Here is a 21,596-nt window from a genome sequence, read left to right as displayed (position 1 = left end):
AAGGCATTCAACCTGGCAGGAGAAAGAACAAGGTCGCACATCCTATAACTGGAGGTCATTCACCGCTCAGGAAAAGCCAAAATTCTGCGGTTGCGTGATGATGGCTCATTTAGCGTGTGCATCTGCTACACATACTCACGCACACAAACATACACACATTCGCATACACACTCGCACGCACGCACACACACACACACGCACACGGAGCTGGCAAAGAGTCTCACAGACCAACTAACTGCACGTTTGGCCAAAGGCTGGCAGCCACGGACCAGGCACTTAAGGGAAGCACCGCATCATAGATCATTCATGAATGGTATTGACAATGACAAAACAAAACAGATAAAGGAAGATAAAAGTGGATCATGCATCCAATGGGAAGCAAGAATAATGGAACATAGAGGGATATGACACCCAATGGGAACACAGCATTAAAAGGCAGGCAGGGATCATTCATCCAGTGGAAAAACTGTTTCTGGAAGTAAGTATGGACCAGACAGAAGGCTAAAAATGCCTCACATTTAATAGGAACATTGATTCAAGGCGCATCCAAGAGGACCGTGCCTTTTATAGCCATACTTGGATCCTTCCATCCTAAGGGAACACGGGGTATCGAGGACTGAGGAGTCAGCTTTTGGGAGACATACATGGAACAAATGGCAGGAAGGCACACTGCTGTTACAAAGTACACCTGAGCAGACATCCGATCTTCCACACTTTCATTCGGAATCCTGCAAAACAGACGCGCAATGGGCACACTGCTGTTAAAAGTCCTACGCAGGTCAGTCATCCAGTAGGAAGCCCTGCTGTCACGAGTCCTACATTGATTGCAGGAATACACAGAGGAGACACGCACCACATACCCAATGAGGACCCTGCCTCAGGAACCAGAGAAGGCCCAGAGTCCTTATGGGGAAGTGCTGTCAGGTGGCATGCGTGAAACAGACATCCTTTGGATCCACCTTGCAGGGTACTTTTTCCAGTCCGCTCCCCCTGGCAGCAGTAAACTTTGAAATGATTACAGATAATAAAAGAGCGACGCTAAAAACTAATTGTAAATATGTGTATTTGTTTCACATTTTCACATACACCTTAATAAATAAATGGTGGCGCCCGCGTTTGGCAGAGTTTTTCCTAGAGCCTGCGTTACAAATCCGCTCCTAAGCTTGAGTATAAATACATTTCTATACATGGAAACCAGAAATAATATAACAGCTAAGACTGAGTTATGTATGAGCAATTGCAATTTCCCTAAGCCTACTTTATAAATACAAATAGCTTTAAAAAATTGTAATCCCGCATGAATTTATTTTTGCAAGAGCGTCCTCGTTGTAAGAATACAAGATATATATTTCCAATTCAGTTTATAATTTCAGAATTTTCAAAACTCCGTCTGAAGCTACCTAACTGCTGGCCCTACACTGAGTAGGTTACTTTAAAGGTTGTAGGTTTAAAAGTCTCATATGTTCACGTAGATTGTCCTTGCGCTGCCACAGGTAAGCAAACGTCCAATGCTTTGGGTTTTGTCACATCTGACCCATCTACCCCAAGTGTCCAAAGCACGCATGGAAGACAATCACGCACGTCTAAGTCTGAAAAAAAGCTATTTTTTTCTCTAAAACAAAAATCTATTACCAAAGATAGAGCTATGTATAGATTTTTTCACCATTAGTGTTCGTATTGTGTACTGAGTGTGGCAAGACTGAAGAGGAGGCTGCAAACAATGCACTAAGGGACAGATTTACAACCATTTTGCGCTGGGTTAGATCTCAAAAGTGATGAAAACCAGCAACACAGTGCACTAGCCAGAAATGATGTGCTGCATTGAGTGAGGAGGAGAGCAGGAGAATGCCATATCTACAGACATATGGAACTGTCCTCTCCCTAGACGGTGCAGAATTTTGCTACCGAGCACCACGCACACACATTTGCAGCACAGTGCAAGGGTATGTGTGTGAGTCCAGCATAGGTTGTGTAGTATTGGAAGGGTTACCTTCCATTACAAAATGCTATGCCTAGACAACTTTAAAACGTTTTCTACTCTGTATGTGTGTTGTATAGTGCAGCACACCTACAAAGTTGGAAAAGAAAACAGAAATGAAAACGTCTCCTTTGAATGCCTACTTTCAAGTGACTTGAATTTTTGACACAAAACCCTGTCTCAAAATCTTAGTAGATATGGCTTGAGTCAAAAAACATGGGTGGTTGTATGCGAGCACCTATGTACCACCCATGTAATTCCCCCTTGACACTAAGTAAACGTTACTTTTAGGCATATGTCTAGTGCAAAACAATTTTTGCACTGGAAAGTAAATAACAAAAAAAAAAAACTACAATGGCAATTTGGCACTTTTGTGTGTACTGCAGAATGCAGCATACATAGAAGTACCTGTCATTTTTGAATGATTGTTTATGTGCAGGGAGGTGCCCCTTCCTGCACATAAACAATTATTCATGGCATTTTGCACTTTCTATGTGTGCTGCAGAATGCAGCACACATGGAAAAAGTAAAAATGAGGAGGAATAAAAGTATTTCTCCTTGTTGTGCCAAGCTAACACCACCCCACGGGTGGGGTTCGTTTTTGGCACTGCCACAGATTTCAGAATTGTTATAGATCTGGGGCAGATTTAAAATCAATGGGTGTTGCAGTAGAACCCCCACAGCAACACCCACTGCATGCCCTTCTGCCACAGAAAACTGTGTCGGAGACACCCATATTTACAAGGTGGTGTTAAGCTACAAATGTGACTTAGCGCCTCCTTGTAAATGTGGTGTACTGCGCAGCGCCACCGCAGCATCACAAAAAGTGATGCTCCGGTGGTGCAAGGAACTTGTAAATCTGGCCTCCTGCGTTATGCCTTCTCATTCAAGACGTCCCAATCCGGACCCAAAGTTGACTTTTACTCAAGATGTTAGTTCATGCTTGCTCTCATTTCTGTAGCGGGATATCAGAGTTCTTCAAGAACGTGTAGCGATCGAAGCCTCGGGTCCCAAGACTACATCACTTGTACTGGGGCCTGATCAACATGCTCTGGGAGCGTTTCTTCTTCTGCTGCCTGGTCTGTGAGGCAGTAGACCCGGCCCACTCTGATGAGCGACCTGTGAAAGCTGATGGAGGAGAAAAAGTGTTACTACTCCTCACCAAGCAGAACCAATGTAGAAAGGTGAGCAACACAGAATTGGACTATTGTTGGTAGTGTTAGACCAGTAAATACTTACATGGGCGAGACTGTATGCTGACCACCGTTGCTGGTGAAATCTGGATCCTACAGCAAAAGAGAATCAGATCGATATGAGGAGCTCTTTGAGACACTTACATTAGCCTCAGATATTCAGGCCACATAAGCGAGCAGCCATTGTCATCCAATGATGCATTCCAATCACTCCATGCGCTCACTCTTGTGTGAATGTGTTTTATTTCTTCTCTCAGTGTCTTGGGTATTTGCTAACATTGGGGTACACATGCTTATGATAAAAATGATGCATGAGAGATGTCTCACAGGGGATATGGGGCACATAGCAGGGTGTGATTGATGCTTCCTATGACGTGATGTGTCTTTGATGTCATTAGGTTCATGTCTGTCAGGATTAGCTCTTTGGTGTGACATTCACCTCAGGGGTGTATGGCATGCATCTGGAGGAGGACGATACAAGCTTCTTCCCATCAAGGGTAACAATAAACACTTGTTGCCTCCCAAGAGACCGTGTGTTTCCATGTGCGTGAAAATTTAAAGAGTCTATCATATAGAGACAAGTGTTTTGTTACAGTGAAGGTGTTTCTGTAACCACAAGCGACATATTGTACTGACTGAGAGAGCTATTTATGCGGAGGGGGGCGTTATAGTAAGATGTGTACGCGTCACTGAAACGAGGGGGCTAATGGGCCTCGTTTTTTCTTTTCTGCATCGTATACCGCCCAGAAAATTTTCCATATGGCAGAATTGCCACCTTCAGTAAGACCTGTGAAGCAGACACAACAATGTCCAGAATCACAGTGGCGGCTCTGCCCTTTCTCAGGCTGTCCACAGCCTCCATTATAAGGGATATCAGTGCTATCCTGATCAGACATGTCAACAGTGCCAGTCTCGAACAGAAGAAGTATACAGGTTCCCTGCCAGTGACAGAAACTCCCAGCTGCTAGTATACATAACTTAGCTTATTCCCAAGGAGGGGCCCCTGCTTCTGGGTATTTCGGAAATAACACAAGGAACAGTATGATTGCTATGGAATTACAGACCTGTCACCACTGTATTCCTTCCTCAAGTGGTTCTTGCCATTGGCATGAGACTCACTTCAAGTGGAATATATCCATTAAGCGAGAAGCAACTTTCAATTTGGCAGCCTGGACGCGGTTAGGGTGTTTGGGGATCTGTAGCTGACCATACGGCCCGCCAGACTTCTGTTTCCCTTTGTCCTTACACTGAAAGATGTCACATAAGACTGGAGCTGTCACTGGTAGTGGAATAGACATCACTCCCTGACTGACAAGGGTGTCACTGGTCTAGATGTTTCATTGAAGGTGTTAGAGGCATGTTTCATGGGATGAGACGACTTTTGCATCACTCTGAAGGGGTCTCCGCAGCTGTAAGAGACAACAGCGTGCCCCAGTAGCCATTAGATCCACCCACCTTAGAACCAGAGGTATCTTTATGCTATTATTATTTTCTGGGTATACACTGAAGTTTTACTGTAACCTTTATGAAATACCTACAGACAGAGGCTGGAAAGACTACGGCTGGTAGTATCTGGTAGTTACACCCTTTGAAAGCACAAGCTTCCTGGAACTCTGCCATTCTGTCATGGAACAGTCATCGGATTTTTGGAGCCCCAGGCAATAAGGGAATTTGCGGAGCTCCTTTAATTTTCATCCAGCATGACATATTCAGAGCTGTTAGCATCTCAATAGATGCCCCTGAACCTGCCCCTGCTGGGTTGCGGGGAATCCCGCTCAGCCACCTACAAGCACCTCTTACAGCTCATAAAGGGATGAAGGTGTGAGAGTTGTCCCCCCGTGGCCTCGCTGTGGTGTCTGGTTGTGGGGCCCCAAGATGGTGGCCTGCGTGCGGGGCCTTGGGCAGCTTCCCGCACTGCTCATACCTCGCGCCGAGCCCTGCTTGCTGTAACATTTTACCTTCTTCACCACAGGAATTTGCAAGGCTAGAGAGTAAGCGGGCTGGCAGACTGTGAACCGAGAATCTTATCTAAGACTGTCTGTGGTGATGATGAAAGTTCATCCCCACCTCGGCCTCCTCGCCTCCCTCCTTCCGACCTCACCACCCCGGTTTTGGAAAGGGATGGGCAGGGGAAAGTGGGAGGAGTGCCGGCTGACTCACTGAGGTGCAGTGGATTAAGGCTGGCGACGAGTGAGAAAATTGTATCAGGTAAATTGAGGGTGAACTGATCGCTCTGCCCCTTCCACCACAATGACTCATTTTATTTTTCCCCTCACAAGACACACGACCTACATACACATTGTTCTGTGGTTAAAAATACCAGTGATAGGTGGTCTGCCCTTCAATGTGATCTTCGTCTGTACGGAGAATCTAACACCCTAAGGCTAGCTCTGCTAATGGGAACAAGCATTGTGAAACGAGTCACCTGCAGCTGTCAGTGATGCTATGCATTGGGGCCCAGACAGGAGGAGATGTCAATGAAACAAATGGACTGTCTGCGCTTAGCGTAGATTCTCTAACTCATAAGGTGGCAACACTGCTACACTAGACTCTTCCTGCAGCTGGGCGGGTTGGGCTTCAGTTTCTAGTGATCATCTGAGATGTAGACCATGGTCCCTCAACTGACCACGCTGTATGTCCTGGATAAATCACATTATTGCCTCATGCCTCAGTTCTATTCTTCAGTGACATTCAGAACACAGAACAAAACTGGCAATCCTTCATGGGCACTTTTGCCATTTCCATAATACTCATTTGATAAATGTACATAGACTTGAGTGTGAATGGGTGCATCTGAATATTGGCAGGGTAAGACTATCCTATAGGAGAATGAAGCAGTGCCCAACGGGCTGCTCTGACAGGTCACTGTGTGGGCCGTTTTTTAGGTTCGAGCCTGCAAGTTCATGTGATAGCGCATACGTCTCGCTTGCGAGACTCTGTTCTGTACAGTAAAGAGCTTGGAGCCCAACTGTCACTCACCATTTGTTGACTTGCATGGCACTCTTCTTTACAGCCTCATAATTCATCTACTTCAGGCCTGGCATCATTTCCGTTCCTCTCTGTGGCGCAGGGACCAGGCACTGATTGATTCAATGTAATTAGTGCCCGTCCACTGCTCCCAACGTGATCGAGGTACTATTTTGTTCTTTTTAACTTCTAGTGCTCTGCAAACAAACGGGTTCTGACTGGCAATAAAGTGCCCAGCAGGACACCCAAAATTGCAAAGATTTCTTTTTTTATAGCTAAATTTATTTTATTTTGCAAAGTCACCTTTTCTCACTTTCCACTCATATTTTATTTTGTTTTTTGCTTGTGGGCATTCTTCTCAAAAGATTATCTTGTATGAAATATTGCAATGCAACATTATTTCTTTATTATGAAATGATGCTTTAACACATAATCATGCAGTACATCCTAATCCTCCCCACTCTAAACCGCCCCACTACCATCCACCCCAATCCCCCCATTCCAATCCAAACCACTTACCTCAATCTAGTCCAACCCACTCTACTCCAATCCAAAACAATATGCCCGCTCCCATCAGACCCAATCCAATACAAAATAATCTGCCCCACTCCAATACAAAACAATCTGCCCCACTCCAATCTGGCCCAAACCAAAACAGTCTGCACCACTGCAATCTGCTGCACTCCAATCCAAAACAATCTGCCCTACTGCAATGTGCCCCTCTCCAATCCAAAACAATCTGCCCCACTCCAGTCCACCTCACTCCAATGTGCCCAACTTTAATCCAAAACAATCTGCCTCACTCCAATCTGCCCCACTCCAATCCAAAAAAAAAGGTTCCACTCTATTCCTCCTGACTCCAGTCTTCCCCACTCCAATCCAAAACAATCTGCCCAAAACCAATCTGCCCACTCCAGTATACCCCACTCCACTCCACTCCAAAACTGTCTGTCCCACTCCAATCTGTCTCACTCCAATCTGCTTCACTCCAATCCACAAAAATACACCCCACTCCAATCCAATCCACCTGAGCCAAATCCAATCCACTCACTCCATCACAATTCACCACACTCCAATCCACCCGCTCCCATCCAATCCACCCGCCCCTATCCAATCCTTCCCACACCAACCCAATCCCTCCACTCAATCCACCCTAATACAATCTGCCCCACTCCAGTGTGCCCACTCCAATCCAAAGCAATATGTCCCAATCCAATCTGTCCCATTCCAATCCAAAACAATGTGCCCCACTCCAATCCAAAACACTCTACCCTACTCCAAACCAAAGCAATCTGCCCACTCCATTCCAAAACATTCTGCCTCCCTTCAATACAAAACAAATTGCCCCACTCCAATCCATTGCAATCTGCCCCACTTCAATCTGCCCCACTTTAATTCAAAACAACCTGCCCCACTTTAACCTACATCACTTTACCCTGCCCCACTCCAGTCCCAAAAAAAACACTCCAGTCCAAAACAATTTGTCCCACTCCAATCCAATCGACCTCACCTCACCACAATCCAATCCACCCAACTCAAACCCAATTCACCCCACTCAAATCTGCCACAATCCACACCACTCCAATCCAGTACACCCTACAACATTCCAGTCCACCCCACTCCAATCCAATCTATCCCAATCCACCCCAGTCCAATTTACCCCACTCCAACCCAATACACCTCATCCCAATCCAATACACCCTACTACAATCCAATCCACTCCAATCCAATCCACCCCACTCCAGTCCATTCCACCCCAATCCAGTCCGATCCACCCCACGCACTCCAGTCCAATCCACCCCACTCCAGTTCATCCCACCCCACTCCAATCCATCCCACCCCAATTTAACCGCCCCAATCCAACCACCCTTCTCCAATCCAACCCGCCCTACTCCACTCCACCCCACCCCACTCCAAACAAACCCACACTACTCCAATCCAATCCACCTCTCTCCAGTCCAATCCAGCCATACCACCCCTGTCCAACCCACTCCAGTACAATCCACCCTACTCCAGTTCAATCCACTCCACTCCAAACCACCTTAATCTACCCCACTTCTATCCAGTCCACCTCTCTCCAATCAACCCACCCCACACCAATCCAATACTCCCACACCAAATCAATCCACCCCAATCCAGTCCAATCCAACCCACACCACTCAATCCAATCTACCTCACTCCAGTCCAATCTACCCCACTCCAGTCCAATCCACCACAATCCACTCCAATCCACCCCACCCCACTTCAATCTACCCACCCCAATCCAGTCCACCCCACCCCTATTCAATCCATCCCACCTCTATCCAATCAACCACACTCAATTCAATCCACCCCACCCACCCTAATCCGCTCCATTCAATCCATTACACCTCACTCCAATCCACTCCACTCTCCACCACCCCAATCATATACACCCCAATCTGATCCACCCCAATCCTGTCCACCCACACCAGCCCACCCCACACCAATCCAATCAACCTCATCTTAATGCAATCCACCCAGGCCAATTCACCCCACCCAACCCCACCCCAATCCAACTCACCCCAATCCAACTCACCCCAAACCAATCCACCCCACTCCAATCCAGTCCCCCCTCCAGTCCACCCCACTCAACTTCAGTCCAAACCACGCCACTCCAACCCACCCATTCCACTCCAGTCCACCCCATTCTACCCTAATCTAGCCCACCCTATCCCAGTTCAGTCTATATCAGTCCAATCCAGCCAGCCTATGCCACTCCAACCCACCCCACCCCACTTCACTCCAATCCACTTCACTCCAGTCCAACCTACTCCAATGTACCCCACCCTAATACAGTCCACCTAACTGCAATCCAATCCGTCCCACTGCACTCCAATCCACTCCACCTCAGTGCAATCCAACCTACTCCAATCCACCCCTATCCAACACACCCAACCCCATTTCAATCCACCACACTCCAGTCCACTCCACCCCATTCCGATCTTTCCCACTCACTCCAATCCAGCACACTCTACTCCAGCCCATCCACTTAATCCCAATCCAATCCACCCCACTCAAACCCATCCAGCAAACCCACTCCAATCCACCCCACTCCAATCCAATCCACCCCACTCTAAGCCAATCCAATCCACTCCAATCAAGTCCACCCCAGTCCATCCACCCCACTCCAATCCTATCCACCCCACTCCAGTCCAACCCACCCAACTCCAATCCAGTGAATCCAATCTACCCATTCCAATCCAATCCACCTCAACTCCAGTCCCATCTAATCCACCCCACTCCAATCAAAACCACCCCGCCCAATCCAATCCACCCTACCCCAGCAATATAACTTAAATCCAAACCACTCACCCCAATCCAATGTCTCCGAACTTTTCCATGCCTTGCCCCCCCCCCCCCCCCGGTTGAAAAATAAAAATCATTTGGCCCCCCTCAGAATTTTCACAAATATTTTATAAAGATGGCAATGTTTAAATATGTCTAGACATATTTAAATATTGCAATTAAGTACTGGTACCTTTAAAAAATGCAATAACATGTTTCTGCTTAAAACAACACTGTTATCTGTGTAATGCTTCTTTTGGCCCGAGCCTGGTGCCCCCCCTCGGATCGGTTGAGGCCCCCCTAGGGGGGCCTGCCCCCCAGTTTGAAGAACCCTGCCCCAATCCAATCTAATCCACCCCACTCAAATCCACCCCAATCCAATTCACCTCATCCCATTTCAATCCACCCCACTCCAATCCACCTCACATCAATCTACCCCACTCAATCCACCCCACTCTACTCCAAACCAATCCACCACACTACCTCAATCTACTCCAACCCACTCCTCCATTTTCTACCCCACTCTACAACACTCTCTGCCACTGAACCACAGAACTCTACTCCAGTCTACTCAACTCTACGACACTCTACTCCTCCTACTCCACTTTATGACATTTCAACAAATCCACTCTACGACACTCTACTCCCCCACTCCACTCTGACACTCCACACTACTAAGTTTTAGCCATGCTGAGCAGCAGCCACACTGGTGTACAATATGGCAAAACACATTGCAAAAGCCAATAGCTCTTGTATAGGCGAGACCGATTGGCTTTGCCAATGCTTATTTGACTGCTTGTGGTCTGCTGGGCTGTTTTTTTTTTACTGTTGATTTCCTTATAGTTAAAACAATAGTGCTAGCAGCAAGCTCAAATACACGCACTGGTCCATACCTTGCAAAACTCGTACAGTGTCTGTCTTTAAATATTCAAGACCGCCCAATTTGCAACATGAGCCGCGTTTTTTAGCTTTCTAATTCACTAATGGGGGGCACTTTCACTTTGGTGCCCGGACCTCTTTGCTGTCCTATTCAAACCCAGCAAATTGATTGGGTATGCTGAAAAAACTGGCCAGTGTGTGTCCCTTCCTAACTGAGAACTGTGTGCAAGCAGTAATAGCTTTAAATTAAATGGCCGCGCAGAACTTCAGTCAATCTCATTCACGTTCCAGTGCTTGAACTAAAGTCACGATTAGAAGGTAGGCCTCCCGAATTAGGCCCGGATGTGCCTTCGCACGACATGCTTTGTGAGTGAAAGGCTTCCGGCTACACCTGCTAAGGAGCTTTTGGTGTTAAGGGAAAGACAAGAAAGTCCTTACCATTATTCTCACATTTATTAACCAGACATCATTGGAGTCCGTATTTTAACAACTGTATTAATTTATCAGCAAGAGAGCTGTCTCACCAACCTGAATCGATTACCTCACCAAGAGGCGGATTATCACTCAGACAGGCACTCAAGTATATCGAACTCTTATATAATATGAATTTCATTGGAATTAACTTAATAAAACATATATTTATCAGAAGTCTTGTGATCACAAAATAATTTCCTGGGCTTGAAAAACGTAACTAACAATAATGTACCTGGTATTCCTTTTATCTAAGCAGCAACAAAAACAGGCAACTTTTGCTGCCTTTTCGAGGACAGAACTTTCACCCCAGGTCTACCTCCCGTCAAACATCGCATGGTGAGGGAGAGGAGATACACGGTGCCTACTTTTATACATTGTGAGATAAAGAGACAGCTTTGTATTTTCTGTCAAGGGGACTGTAGCCTGATGATAAATCTTCTCATAAAGATGTAAGGTGTTCTATAAATGAATGTCCATTAAAATGTTATTAGAGAATAGTTATGAGCATTTATGTGTCTGGTAAACCTTCCCAAGTTTGCATAAGTGCTTCAACCTGCAAAGGATATCCTTTTCGCAAACTGGTCAATGAAATAAGGATTGCTCAGCTTCTTTATAAATATATGATGAATTATTAAGGGAGGGGTAGCTCTCTCTTTGAAATTAAGTACCACAGTCTCCAGATTACCTCGAATTCCTCACCCCAAATGAAGATCACCCCTATTTGACACAAAATGCTGTAGTTTACCTGCTTTCCTCTCCTTCCAGAAGTTTCTTATAAGTGGCTATCTCCATGTCAAGTGACAACTTGACGTTCATCAGCTCCTTGAACTCAAGCAGCTGACGAGCCATGTCCTCCCTGGCCTTCTGCAGAGCCACTTCGACCTCAGACTGCTTGGCGCTGGCGTCTTTGACGGCACGATGTCCATCACCCGTAGTATCGGCCAGAGCATTCTCCAGGTGCATGCTCTAGCAGGAGATGGAAACAAGGCACAGTTTTACTTGTGGTGGGGAAGCACGTCTCAATGTACATCACATTTCTACATGTAAGATTTTTACACACAGTTTGAAAGACTTTTCACCTTTGAAGTGTAGGACTCTTTTGATCTACAGTTTTTTTTGGTTTTGGAAATGTCCTCATTTACTTTTGGCTTCGGGCCTCTGTGTGGAAGTTAATAGATGGTTCTTGTACCATGGATACGTTCATAAATTTTATGAGAATTTGGGAATTTCATTTAATAACCTATATATTTCTGCACTGTCTCTTTTTAGAACTCTGGTGCCAGAAGGGAGCTGTTGGCCAAGTGAAGACTTTCTTTAGTGACTAACTCTTGCCAAATATACTTTTTTGTAACTATTGTGCCCTTGCACCACTGCTTTCACCTGGGACTTTCTAATTTTTACATTAAGGCCACAGAAAGCAGGTGCTTATTTAAACATCGCTACGAACCGGAAGCTGTCAGGGCAGGCTTGTAGAGGATGAGCACACACTGCATATGTGTGACAAAAGCAAGAAATCCTGTCCCAAAGACGAAATGGTCCGTAAATGCAAATCCACCACCCCCATCTGCAGATTTGGAACTTTTTTCCAAGGCAGGTTTCTCCTCCCCAGGGTATTATCACATAAATAGAATGGCAATTTTCCATCGTATCTAGTTTCCATTGTATGTGGAAGGCAGTAATGAAGGAATACAGCTGGGCGGGAGTTTACCTTGCGCTGCCAGAACATTTTGTAAGTAGGCACTCTGGAATTCTGTATACTGACCAATGTGGTCTCTCCAACAAGAAAGATCACAAAAGGGAGCGATCAGAAAAGAAGTTTACAGTGAAGTGAAACACTTAGAGGATCTTAACCCGAAAGCCTCTTTGAACTTCAGAGTTCTCATTCTGTTGAAAGTCTGTTTTCAGGTGTAGATTGTAGGACCCCTACATATTAATTTTCAGATCCCTGCTTAGGATTTGTGGACCTCCAGTTTGAGGGTCTGACTTTTGAATGTCCACCACACCCTCTCACAAGCATACAAACTCACCTGATTCTGAAGAGTCAAGATTTCTGACCTCATCTTTTGGATATTGATATTCAGATCTGCGATGGCGCCTCTGCTGCACAGCAGATCACTCCCACATTTCCGGGCTTTTGCTGCCTGATCATCCAGCTGCTCAGGAGATTCCAGAGAATAAAAATCACTGTTTGGATCAAAAAAAAGCAACCACCCACAAAACAAACAGCTTCTTGTAAAGACAACTGGCCTAAGTGTCATCTTACATGCAGCTATCCTCCTTCCCTTATTTCTTTTGTTCATTACTGTTTCACATGGATACCAATCAGAGCTATGGGGGATTGCTGTTTCTCTTCCTGACTTGTCCTTTTGTACCACTGACTTTGCTTTTGCTAGCCCTGATGTCAATGGACATGATGGCAGAAACATAAACAGAGAGCTTTAAGACACTTCTTGATGTTTGTAGTCTCTACTTCTTGGTCTCCACCTAGAACCTCAAGAGTAAATGGTGATGTGATGAGAGGCTAAGGGTGGTGCAAGTGGTCAACACTATGATGTCATTGGGAAGTTAAAGGATGCATGTTGTCACTTTTCCTACTCATTTGACCCTATTTGATGCCTGTTCTGTTTCACCTGCTTCTTCATTCTCTGTTGTTATGTGCCTCTGTGGTTGTGTCTGAAGGACTCAAAATGGGCAGACCTGAATAGTGTTCTTCTCTGGTGCTCGTCACTTTGCTTTTAATTTTTTTTTTTTAATACAAGCACGGCCTTACCCTTTCTGTTTCGTTCTGTGGCTGCAGTATACCTCTCCCGCTGTTTACATATAGGTCTCATCTCATACTTTACCTTGCGTCTCGAGAAGGCCTCGGCTTCTTCTTTGCTCTTGATGGCCAGAAGCTCATACTGCTCTCTCACTTCCTGCACAATGTGCTCCAGGTTCACGGGACACCCGGTGTCCATCTCCACGGTCACAGAGATGTCTTTGACTTCATTCATCAGCTCCTCGAGCTCCTTAAACATGGAAAAGTAGAAGCTATGAGGCCCAAGATCTGTCCTACGGGGAAAGGGGTTGTCCAACTGAGGGCAGGCGTTTCAGAAACAGCACGGATGCAGAAATTAGTATTTGAGTAAGTCTTACATTCCCTCCCTCTTTGTACCTTATTCTGAGCGCCACTGGCATTCCCACATGAGGTATTACTGCATCAGGAGTCACGCAAATTCCAGAACAAGGGCGGTGTGGTGGCTACGTGCCTTCTCATTGCTCGCACTCTTTATGCAACACACCTCGATATATTTATTTTCTTTCAATACCTCTTCAAGTGATTCCTCCCTTTTTTCCCTCCCTTTTTTTCCAATAGGGTCGCCCCTCTTCTTCTCCTTTTCTCCTTCAGTTATTTCTCTTTTTATTTCTCTCTATTCTTGTGCTCTTTTCATCGTCACTGTACAACCCTTCCGCATCTTTTCATTTTTCTCTTGCTTTCTTTTTCTTACCAGGCACCACTATGTGCATCTGTTCCCCCATGGCCATTGGCATGAAACCCAAATGCCTAGGAGACCATACAAAGATCAGTGCTGCCATATCTATAAACATTACCTGAGTGCCTCCAATTCTGCTAGCCTGGGTGACCAAAAGAGACGCAGGTGCCACTTTCTGTGGTGCACTATTCTTGAACACCTGCACTCAGCTCGAGTCTAGGTCGAGATATTCTAGAGTGGATGTAAAATCCATCTTCTCTGTCTGGCCGTCCCTGGTATGTGTTTTACTGAACTGTCTCATTTGTATTGTTTCCTAGTAGGGAGGGTATATGATCCCTTCAGTGCCATAACAACAACAATAATAATGGCATGAATAGTAATAATACTAACAGCAACCAAACAACAACATTAATAATAATATCGCACTTCTTCCATTTCTCGGCTCTGTAAAGAGAGGATGTATGTTCAAGCCATTTTCTTGGCGCTCAATTAACCGTTTTTAAAAGGACGGAAGCTGAGTCGGCCTAGTTGGGATTGGGACGCACAATCTCCAAATCTGTGAGGAGGTCAGTGGTGTGGCTTCATCACGAATGCAACCGGTGGTATTTTATTTTTCTCATCTTACTTCTCACTCTCTACATATTCCTTTTTGCAATATTCTCCCTCAAACATATTCAGTCCGTATTTTCGTGATGTAAATTCTAAATTCCCCTACCTTTGACCACTATGACCACTGTCGATCTGTTCCTTTCTGTTTCTCACTTTACAGCTCCGACCGGAACCTCACTTACCCTTTTATACCAGTCAGTTTCTCTCTCCCCTTTTACTCTATGCTGCTAACCTTTCTCTTTGTCACTCCCTGCACCTCATTTTATTTCCCTCATACCACTCATTCTGTGCCACCTTCTCTCTTTGGCGCTTCCACTAGCTCGGGCTCCGATCATTCCCTCCTTTTCCCCCTCGTGTGCCCTATTCACTAGTCCTTACAATAACACCAGTTGTCTTCATATAAACGTGCTTATCTCAACACTTTTGAGTTCTGAATGATGAACAGCGCGCCGGGCTGTGCTTGTCTGGCATTTCTTGGCCGGTTCAAGGCGCTGAAAGATTTCATTCCTGAGAGAAGGTTCTCTATTATTCGCCGGACATTTTAAATCTTTGGTAAACACCGGAAGTTTGCTCGGTCTCACTTGTACTGCTCACGGCAGGTAGGGTTGCCTGCTCGACGGAGATCAATGGGGGCAGTGTGAGTGTAAAACTGAGGTACGAGAGAGGAGGATGCAACTGGTAAAAGTTCATCCAAGGGGTGTGTTGCTGGGCTCAGAATTACTGGGTGGGGCAAATGCATTGATTCAATGGTGCATGTTATAGTCCATTTGGGATGGGATGCTTGATTCAGCACATTACTGGATTTGGGGTACTTGGGCCACTGATGTTTTGTTCAGGTGTATTCACGTCGATGCGTGACACAAATTATGGTGTCAGTCAGCTTTCACGCAAAAAAAAAAAAAAAGTTTTTGAACTGAAAATATCCATTAGCGCATCTCTAAATCACATTATGCAACATAGCACGGGCGCAAAGTGGGCAATACCGGCGAGGGCTGTGCAAATACCCGATCAATGAAAATTCATACCTGCTAAAGTCAGGCAAAGTAGCGTCAAATACCACAGCACGGAATACTAACGACAAATGAAAACAGGCAAAAACAATGGGCAAAAATTTGGGTGGGTGATAAGTTTTTTCGATGTGGAATAAGCGTAACAATCATGAAAGTTCCAATATCAAGCATTTTACCCAAGCGAAGACATCTGTTAGAATATGCAAGAGTGCTCGAGGGTATGCCACGAGTACTAAAGTCTGTTCTGTAGCCTTTGTGCCTTGGTGCAGGGCAAAAGGGCTTTCAATGTCACATGTGCACCCTCTTATTTGCATTTATGTGGCCCATTATGCCATTGGCCAACAAGTTGTAAATACAAAGTTGCACAATGTTTGTTTGTTTGTGCAAATGTTAGTAAATCGTCCCTATAGTTGGTCATCTTTTTGATGCACATAATAGGCGGAGGACTCTTGAGCGGGAGGTGCTCAGCACAGAGCTCCTTTTTTCGTTGTTTGTTCTGCTGTTAGGGAATAATCTGGATAAGGAGTACTGACGGTGGAAAATGCCTGGCTTTTTGATTCTGTCTAGCAGATGCTTGGCACATGCCCTCACAGGTTCGAGGAGATTTGCACAGGGCTCCTGGAGTGAAGATCCCTGGGTTGAGCCGCTGCTGACTGGCTGTGTGGCAAAATATCTATTTTTGAAAAGCTACTGGAGAATGCATGGCACAGGACTCGTTTTGGAGAAGATGCTGGAGGGGTGCATGGTACACAATTTATGTTGCAGAAGTTAAAGAGAGGATGTATGGTACAGGGCTTATGTTAGAGAAGTTGCTGAAGGGATAATTGGTACATGACGTATGTTAAAGAAGTTGTGAGGGCATGGACGGTACAAGGCCTTTGTTGTAAACTTTGTTGTGGGGATGCATAGGACAGGACAGACGTAGGGGAAGCTGCTGAAGTAGTGCATGGCAGGGAATCTATTTTGGAGAAGTTGTAAGGGAGTGATGATGCAGGACTTATGTTGGAGAAGTTCCCGATGGGGTGTGTGCTAGTGTTTTGTTGGAAAAGTTGCTTGGGGTGCAGGACTTATGAAGGAATAAACACAGACGGGATGCATGGTACAGGATTTGTCTTTGCAAATTGCAGATGGGGGGGCATGGTACAATTCTAAAACAGGGAGATGTTGCAGGAAGGATGGATGGTGCAGTACGTGTGTTTCATACGTTTTTAGGGGGTTCCGAACGTATTTAGGAGATATTGAGGGTGCATGGTGCAAGGTGTTGGTTACAATGCAAAGGAAATGCTTGTTAGAGAACTCATGTAAGAGAAGTTGCTGATCATGGTACAAGGCACAGTCTTGAGAAATTGCAGTAGGATGCTTGGTATTGGACATATGTTGCAGAGATGACATATGGTACCAGACTTATGTTTGAGAAGTCCTGGGTGAATGCATGATATAGGACACAAGTTGGAGAAGGTGAACAGAAATGCATGATGTAAGATCTATGTTGGGGATGTCCTCAGTGTAAATGCTTGCTGGGTGGAGGCCTGGATTGATGCTCTTGCTTTGGATCTGCTTTGCTGGTGTCTAGTGCTTTGAGGCCTAGTGGGATTGTGATTCTACAAGGATGTGCAAGTCTGAAGATTCTTGATAAGACGGACTTGTTTCATACTCTTTTTAGGGATGTTTAGATTTCAATAAATCTTTATAAATTGAAAAAAAAAAAAAAGCAAATAATTCTCGCAGATACCACCCTACCCATGCACGATAGTGACTTCACTTCTCCCACTTCATCCACTGAGCTCCCTAGGACCTCTACTAATCTAACCCCAGTTTCTGTGAAATCGACACAGGTTCCTGTTAGACCTGACAGCCTTAGGGTAGTCACCCCTAACTTTTTGCCTGCCTCCCTCCATTTTTTTGGACACTGTTTTTGCTGGTTTATAGACTCTGCGCACTTTACCACTGCTAACCAGTGCTAAAGTGCATATGCTCTCTCCCTTAAAACATGGTAACCTGGAATCATACCTGATTGAACTATTAATCTGCTTATAAGTCCCTAGTAAGGTGCACTTTATGTGCATAGGGCTGGTAAATTAAATGCTACTAGTGGGCCTGCAGCACTGGTTGTGCCACCCACTTAAGTAGCCCCTTTTTCCTTGTCTCAGGCCTGCCATTGCAAGGCCTGGGTGTGCAGTTTCACTGCCACCTCGACTTGGCATTGAAAAGTACTTGCCAAGCCTAGAACTCCCCTTTTTCTACATATAAGTCACCCTTAAGGTGTGCCCTAGGTAACCCCTAGGGCAGGGTGCTGTGTAGGTAAAAGGCAGGACATGTACCTGTGTAGTTATATGTCCTGGTAGTGTAAAACTCCTAAATTCGTTTTCACACTACTGAGAGGCCTGCTCCCTTCATAGGCTAACATTAGGGCTGCCCTCATACACTGTTGAAGTGGCAGCTGCTGATCTGAAAGGAGCAGGGAGGTCATATTTAGTATGGCCAGAATGGTAATACAAAGTCCTACTGACTGGTGAAGTCGGATTTAATATTACTATTCTAGAAATGCCACTTTTAGAAAGTGAGCATTTCTTTGCACTTAAATCCTTCTGTGCCTTACAATCCACGTCTGGCTGGGCTTGGTTGACAGCTCCTTGTGCATTCACTCAGACACACCCCAAACACAGGGTACTCAGCCTCACTTGCATACATCTGCATTTTGAATGGGTCTTCCTGGGCTGGGAGGGTGGAGGGCCTGCTCTCACACAAAGGACTGCCACACCCCCTACTGGGACCCTGGCAGACAGGAATAAACTGAAAGGGGACCTGGTGCACTTCTTAGCCACTCTTTGAAGTCTCCCCCACTTCAAAGGCACATTTGGGTATAAAACAGGGCCTCTGCCCTACCCCATCAGACACTTGCTGGAGAAGAACCCTGAACCAGAAACTACATCCTGCCAAGAAGAACTGCCTGGCTGCTCAAAGGACTCACCTGTCTGCTTTCTACAAAGGACTGCTGCCTTGCTGTTGCCCTGCTGCCTTGCTGAACTCTTGTCTGGCTGTGAAAGTGCTCTCCAAGGGCTTGGATAGAGCTTGCCTCCTGTTCCCTGAAGTCTCAGGACCAAAAAGACTTCTCTCTTTTACTTGGACGCTCCGTGCGCCGAAAATTTCGACGCACAGCTTGTTTCGCGGCGAGAAAAACGCCGCACACCGACGCTGATCGACGCGACGCTCTTGGGACGATCGAAGATCCGACGCACGGCCTCGCAAGGACAACGCCGCCCGACCTCTAGAGGAGAAATCGACGCGACGCCTGCCGTGAGATCATAATTTCAACGCGCAGCCCCGCAGATCGAAGTCTAGAGGAGAAATCGACGCGACGCCTGCCGTGAGTTCGTAAATTCGACGCGCAGCCCCGCAGATCGACGCACAGCCGGAGAACAAGCAGGAGAATCCACGCACAGACCCGGGACATCTGGTAATCCCCGCGATCCACAGAAAGAGACTGTCCACGCGCCGGAAAACGATGCCTGACTTCCCCGCGTGGAAAATAACGACGCAAGTCCGTGTGTGCTGGGGAGAAATCGACGCACACACCCTTTTTCCACGCACCTCTTCTCTTGTGGCCCTCTGAGGAGATTTTTCCACTCCTAACCAGGTACTTGTGCTTGAAAGAGACTTTTGTTACATTCTAAAGACTTAAGACACTTTATATCACTTCTCTGTGATATTTCTACAATTTTCCATTGCAACTTTATTCTTTTTGACCTACAATTATCCTGATAAATATTATATATTTTTCTAAACACTGTGTGGTGTATTTTTGTGGTGCTATATGGTGGTATTGTATGATTTATTGCACAAATACTTTACACATTGCCTTCTAAGTTAAGCCTGACTGCTCGTGCCAAGCTACCAGAGGGTGGGCACAGGATAATCTTGGATAGTGTGTGACTTACCCTGACTAGAGTGAGGGCTTTTGCTTGGACAGAGGGTAACCTGACTGCCAACCAAAAACCCCATTTCTAACATTGGTGATCAGCGGTGAGGATAGGACTTGTATTTGTGCAGTGACATACAGTAGCTAAGTATTTCACTACCTACCCACAGTTGAAGGTCAACTTGGTTTTTATCTCTTTTTGAAAATCAGTTTTTTCCTGACAATTTTCAAAAACTAAATCCTCACTCAACATGTCTCTGACTGGGTCTCAGACAGGGGACTTTGACCTAGTCCAGTTGGATACATACACGGTCAAACAACTAAGAGGATTCTGCAGGGCATTAAGGGTACCCACTCAAGGGGCCTCCAGAAAGGAGGACTTTCAAGTGGCGCTGAGGGCCTGGGCAGAAGCCCATTTAGAGGATGATGAGGAAGGGGAGCCAGAAAATGGCCCCTCAGAAGGATTTTCACTATCTATGGAGGGTGTTACCACTGCAATTGTGCACCCTTCCAGCCCAGGGAGCAGTGTCTCCATGCAAAGCCTGACCGCAGAGGAAAGGAGAGAGGAAAGGGAGTTCCAATTGCAAATGGCAAAACTGAAAATTGAGGCGCAACAGGAGGAGAGGAGGGCAGAAAGAGAAGCCAAACAAGCTGAGGCTGAAAGAGCAGCCAAACAGATTGAAGCTGAAAGAACAGCCAAACAGATTCAAGCAGAAGCTGAAAGGGCAGCCAAACAAGCAGAAGCTGAAAGAGCAGCCAAACAAGTGGAAGCTGAAAGAGCTTTGGCTGAAAAGAAACTATTGTTGGCTCATGAACTGAGTCTCAAGGAGCTGGAGATCAAGGCAAGACAGTCTGAATCCAGCAATAATGGTGGCAGCATACAGACAGGACCTGCTGGAGAAAAGAAGGTTTGTATACCCAAAAATGTGGTGCCCAGTTTTGTGGTGGGAGATGACATAGATAAATGGTTAGCTGCTTATGAAGTTGCACTAAGGGCTCATGAGGTTCCTGAAGGGCAATGGGGGGTAGCTATGTGGGGTTATGTGCCGCCATTGGGGAGGGACACACTTCTCACATTGGATCCACCGGATCAAAACACATACCCACTCCAGAAAGCCACTTTACTTGCCAAGTTTGGGCTGACCCCTGAGGGATACCGTCAGAGGTTCAGGGACAGCACCAAACAAACCACACAAACATGGGTAGATTTCTTTGATTTCTCTAGTAAGGCACTGAATGGATGGGTGCGGGGCAACAAAGTAGCAGATTATAAAGGTTTATATGACTTGATCCTGAGAGAGCATATGCTTAATGTTACTTATACAGATTTGCGCCAGCACCTAGTGGATAGTAAGCTGACTGATCCCAGGAAGCTTGCTGAGGAGGCGGACCTCTGGGTTAGCACCAGAGTGTCCAAAAAGGTACCTGGGGGGGACTCCCACAAAGGTTGTCAGGGTTCCCAACAGAAGAAAGAGGGGGGAGATAAACTTACAGATAAGGAACTCTCTAAGGGCCCCCAAAAGAATTCCCAGGGAGGGGGTGGCAACCCTTCCTTTTCCAAATTTGGGAAAAAGCCAGGGACATTTGACAAGTCAGGAAAATCTAGCCCCAAATGCATGGAGTGTTACCAATATGGTCACTACAAAGGCGATCCACAGTGCCCCAAGAGGGCACCGTCCACTACCGGACAGGCACCTGGGTTGACTAGTGTAGCACTCGGGGGGGAGATGGACCCAACTAGCTTTGGGGAGCAGGTAGAGATTTCCCTAGTGTCCCTGGGAGAAGGAG

At 46.0% G+C, this 21,596-nt stretch overlaps 1 protein-coding gene across 1 annotated transcript in view; it reads right to left on the bottom strand.

Moving 5' to 3' along the window:
* Positions 1 to 1,046: 1,046 nt before the first annotated feature.
* LOC138292221 (keratin, type II cytoskeletal 80-like) overlaps positions 1,047 to 21,596 on the bottom strand; it is a 56,606-nt gene continuing 36,056 nt past the window's right edge. Inside the window, exons 5-9 of the mRNA XM_069230665.1 lie at positions 13,641 to 13,805; positions 12,825 to 12,950; positions 11,543 to 11,763; positions 3,218 to 3,264; positions 1,047 to 3,106 (exon numbers count right to left, since the gene is read on the bottom strand). Of these exons, the coding sequence (XP_069086766.1) occupies positions 3,000 to 3,106; positions 3,218 to 3,264; positions 11,543 to 11,763; positions 12,825 to 12,950; positions 13,641 to 13,805 (666 nt within the window). The 3' untranslated portion in view covers positions 1,047 to 2,999. The remainder of the gene's footprint in view (positions 3,107 to 3,217; positions 3,265 to 11,542; positions 11,764 to 12,824; positions 12,951 to 13,640; positions 13,806 to 21,596) is intronic.

This window comes from Pleurodeles waltl, chromosome 4_2, assembly GCF_031143425.1.
Source record: "Pleurodeles waltl isolate 20211129_DDA chromosome 4_2, aPleWal1.hap1.20221129, whole genome shotgun sequence".
NCBI lineage: Eukaryota > Metazoa > Chordata > Amphibia > Caudata > Salamandridae > Pleurodeles > Pleurodeles waltl.
The sequence above is the reverse complement of the archived record's forward strand: the minus strand, read 5'-3'. Positions and strand labels throughout refer to the sequence as shown.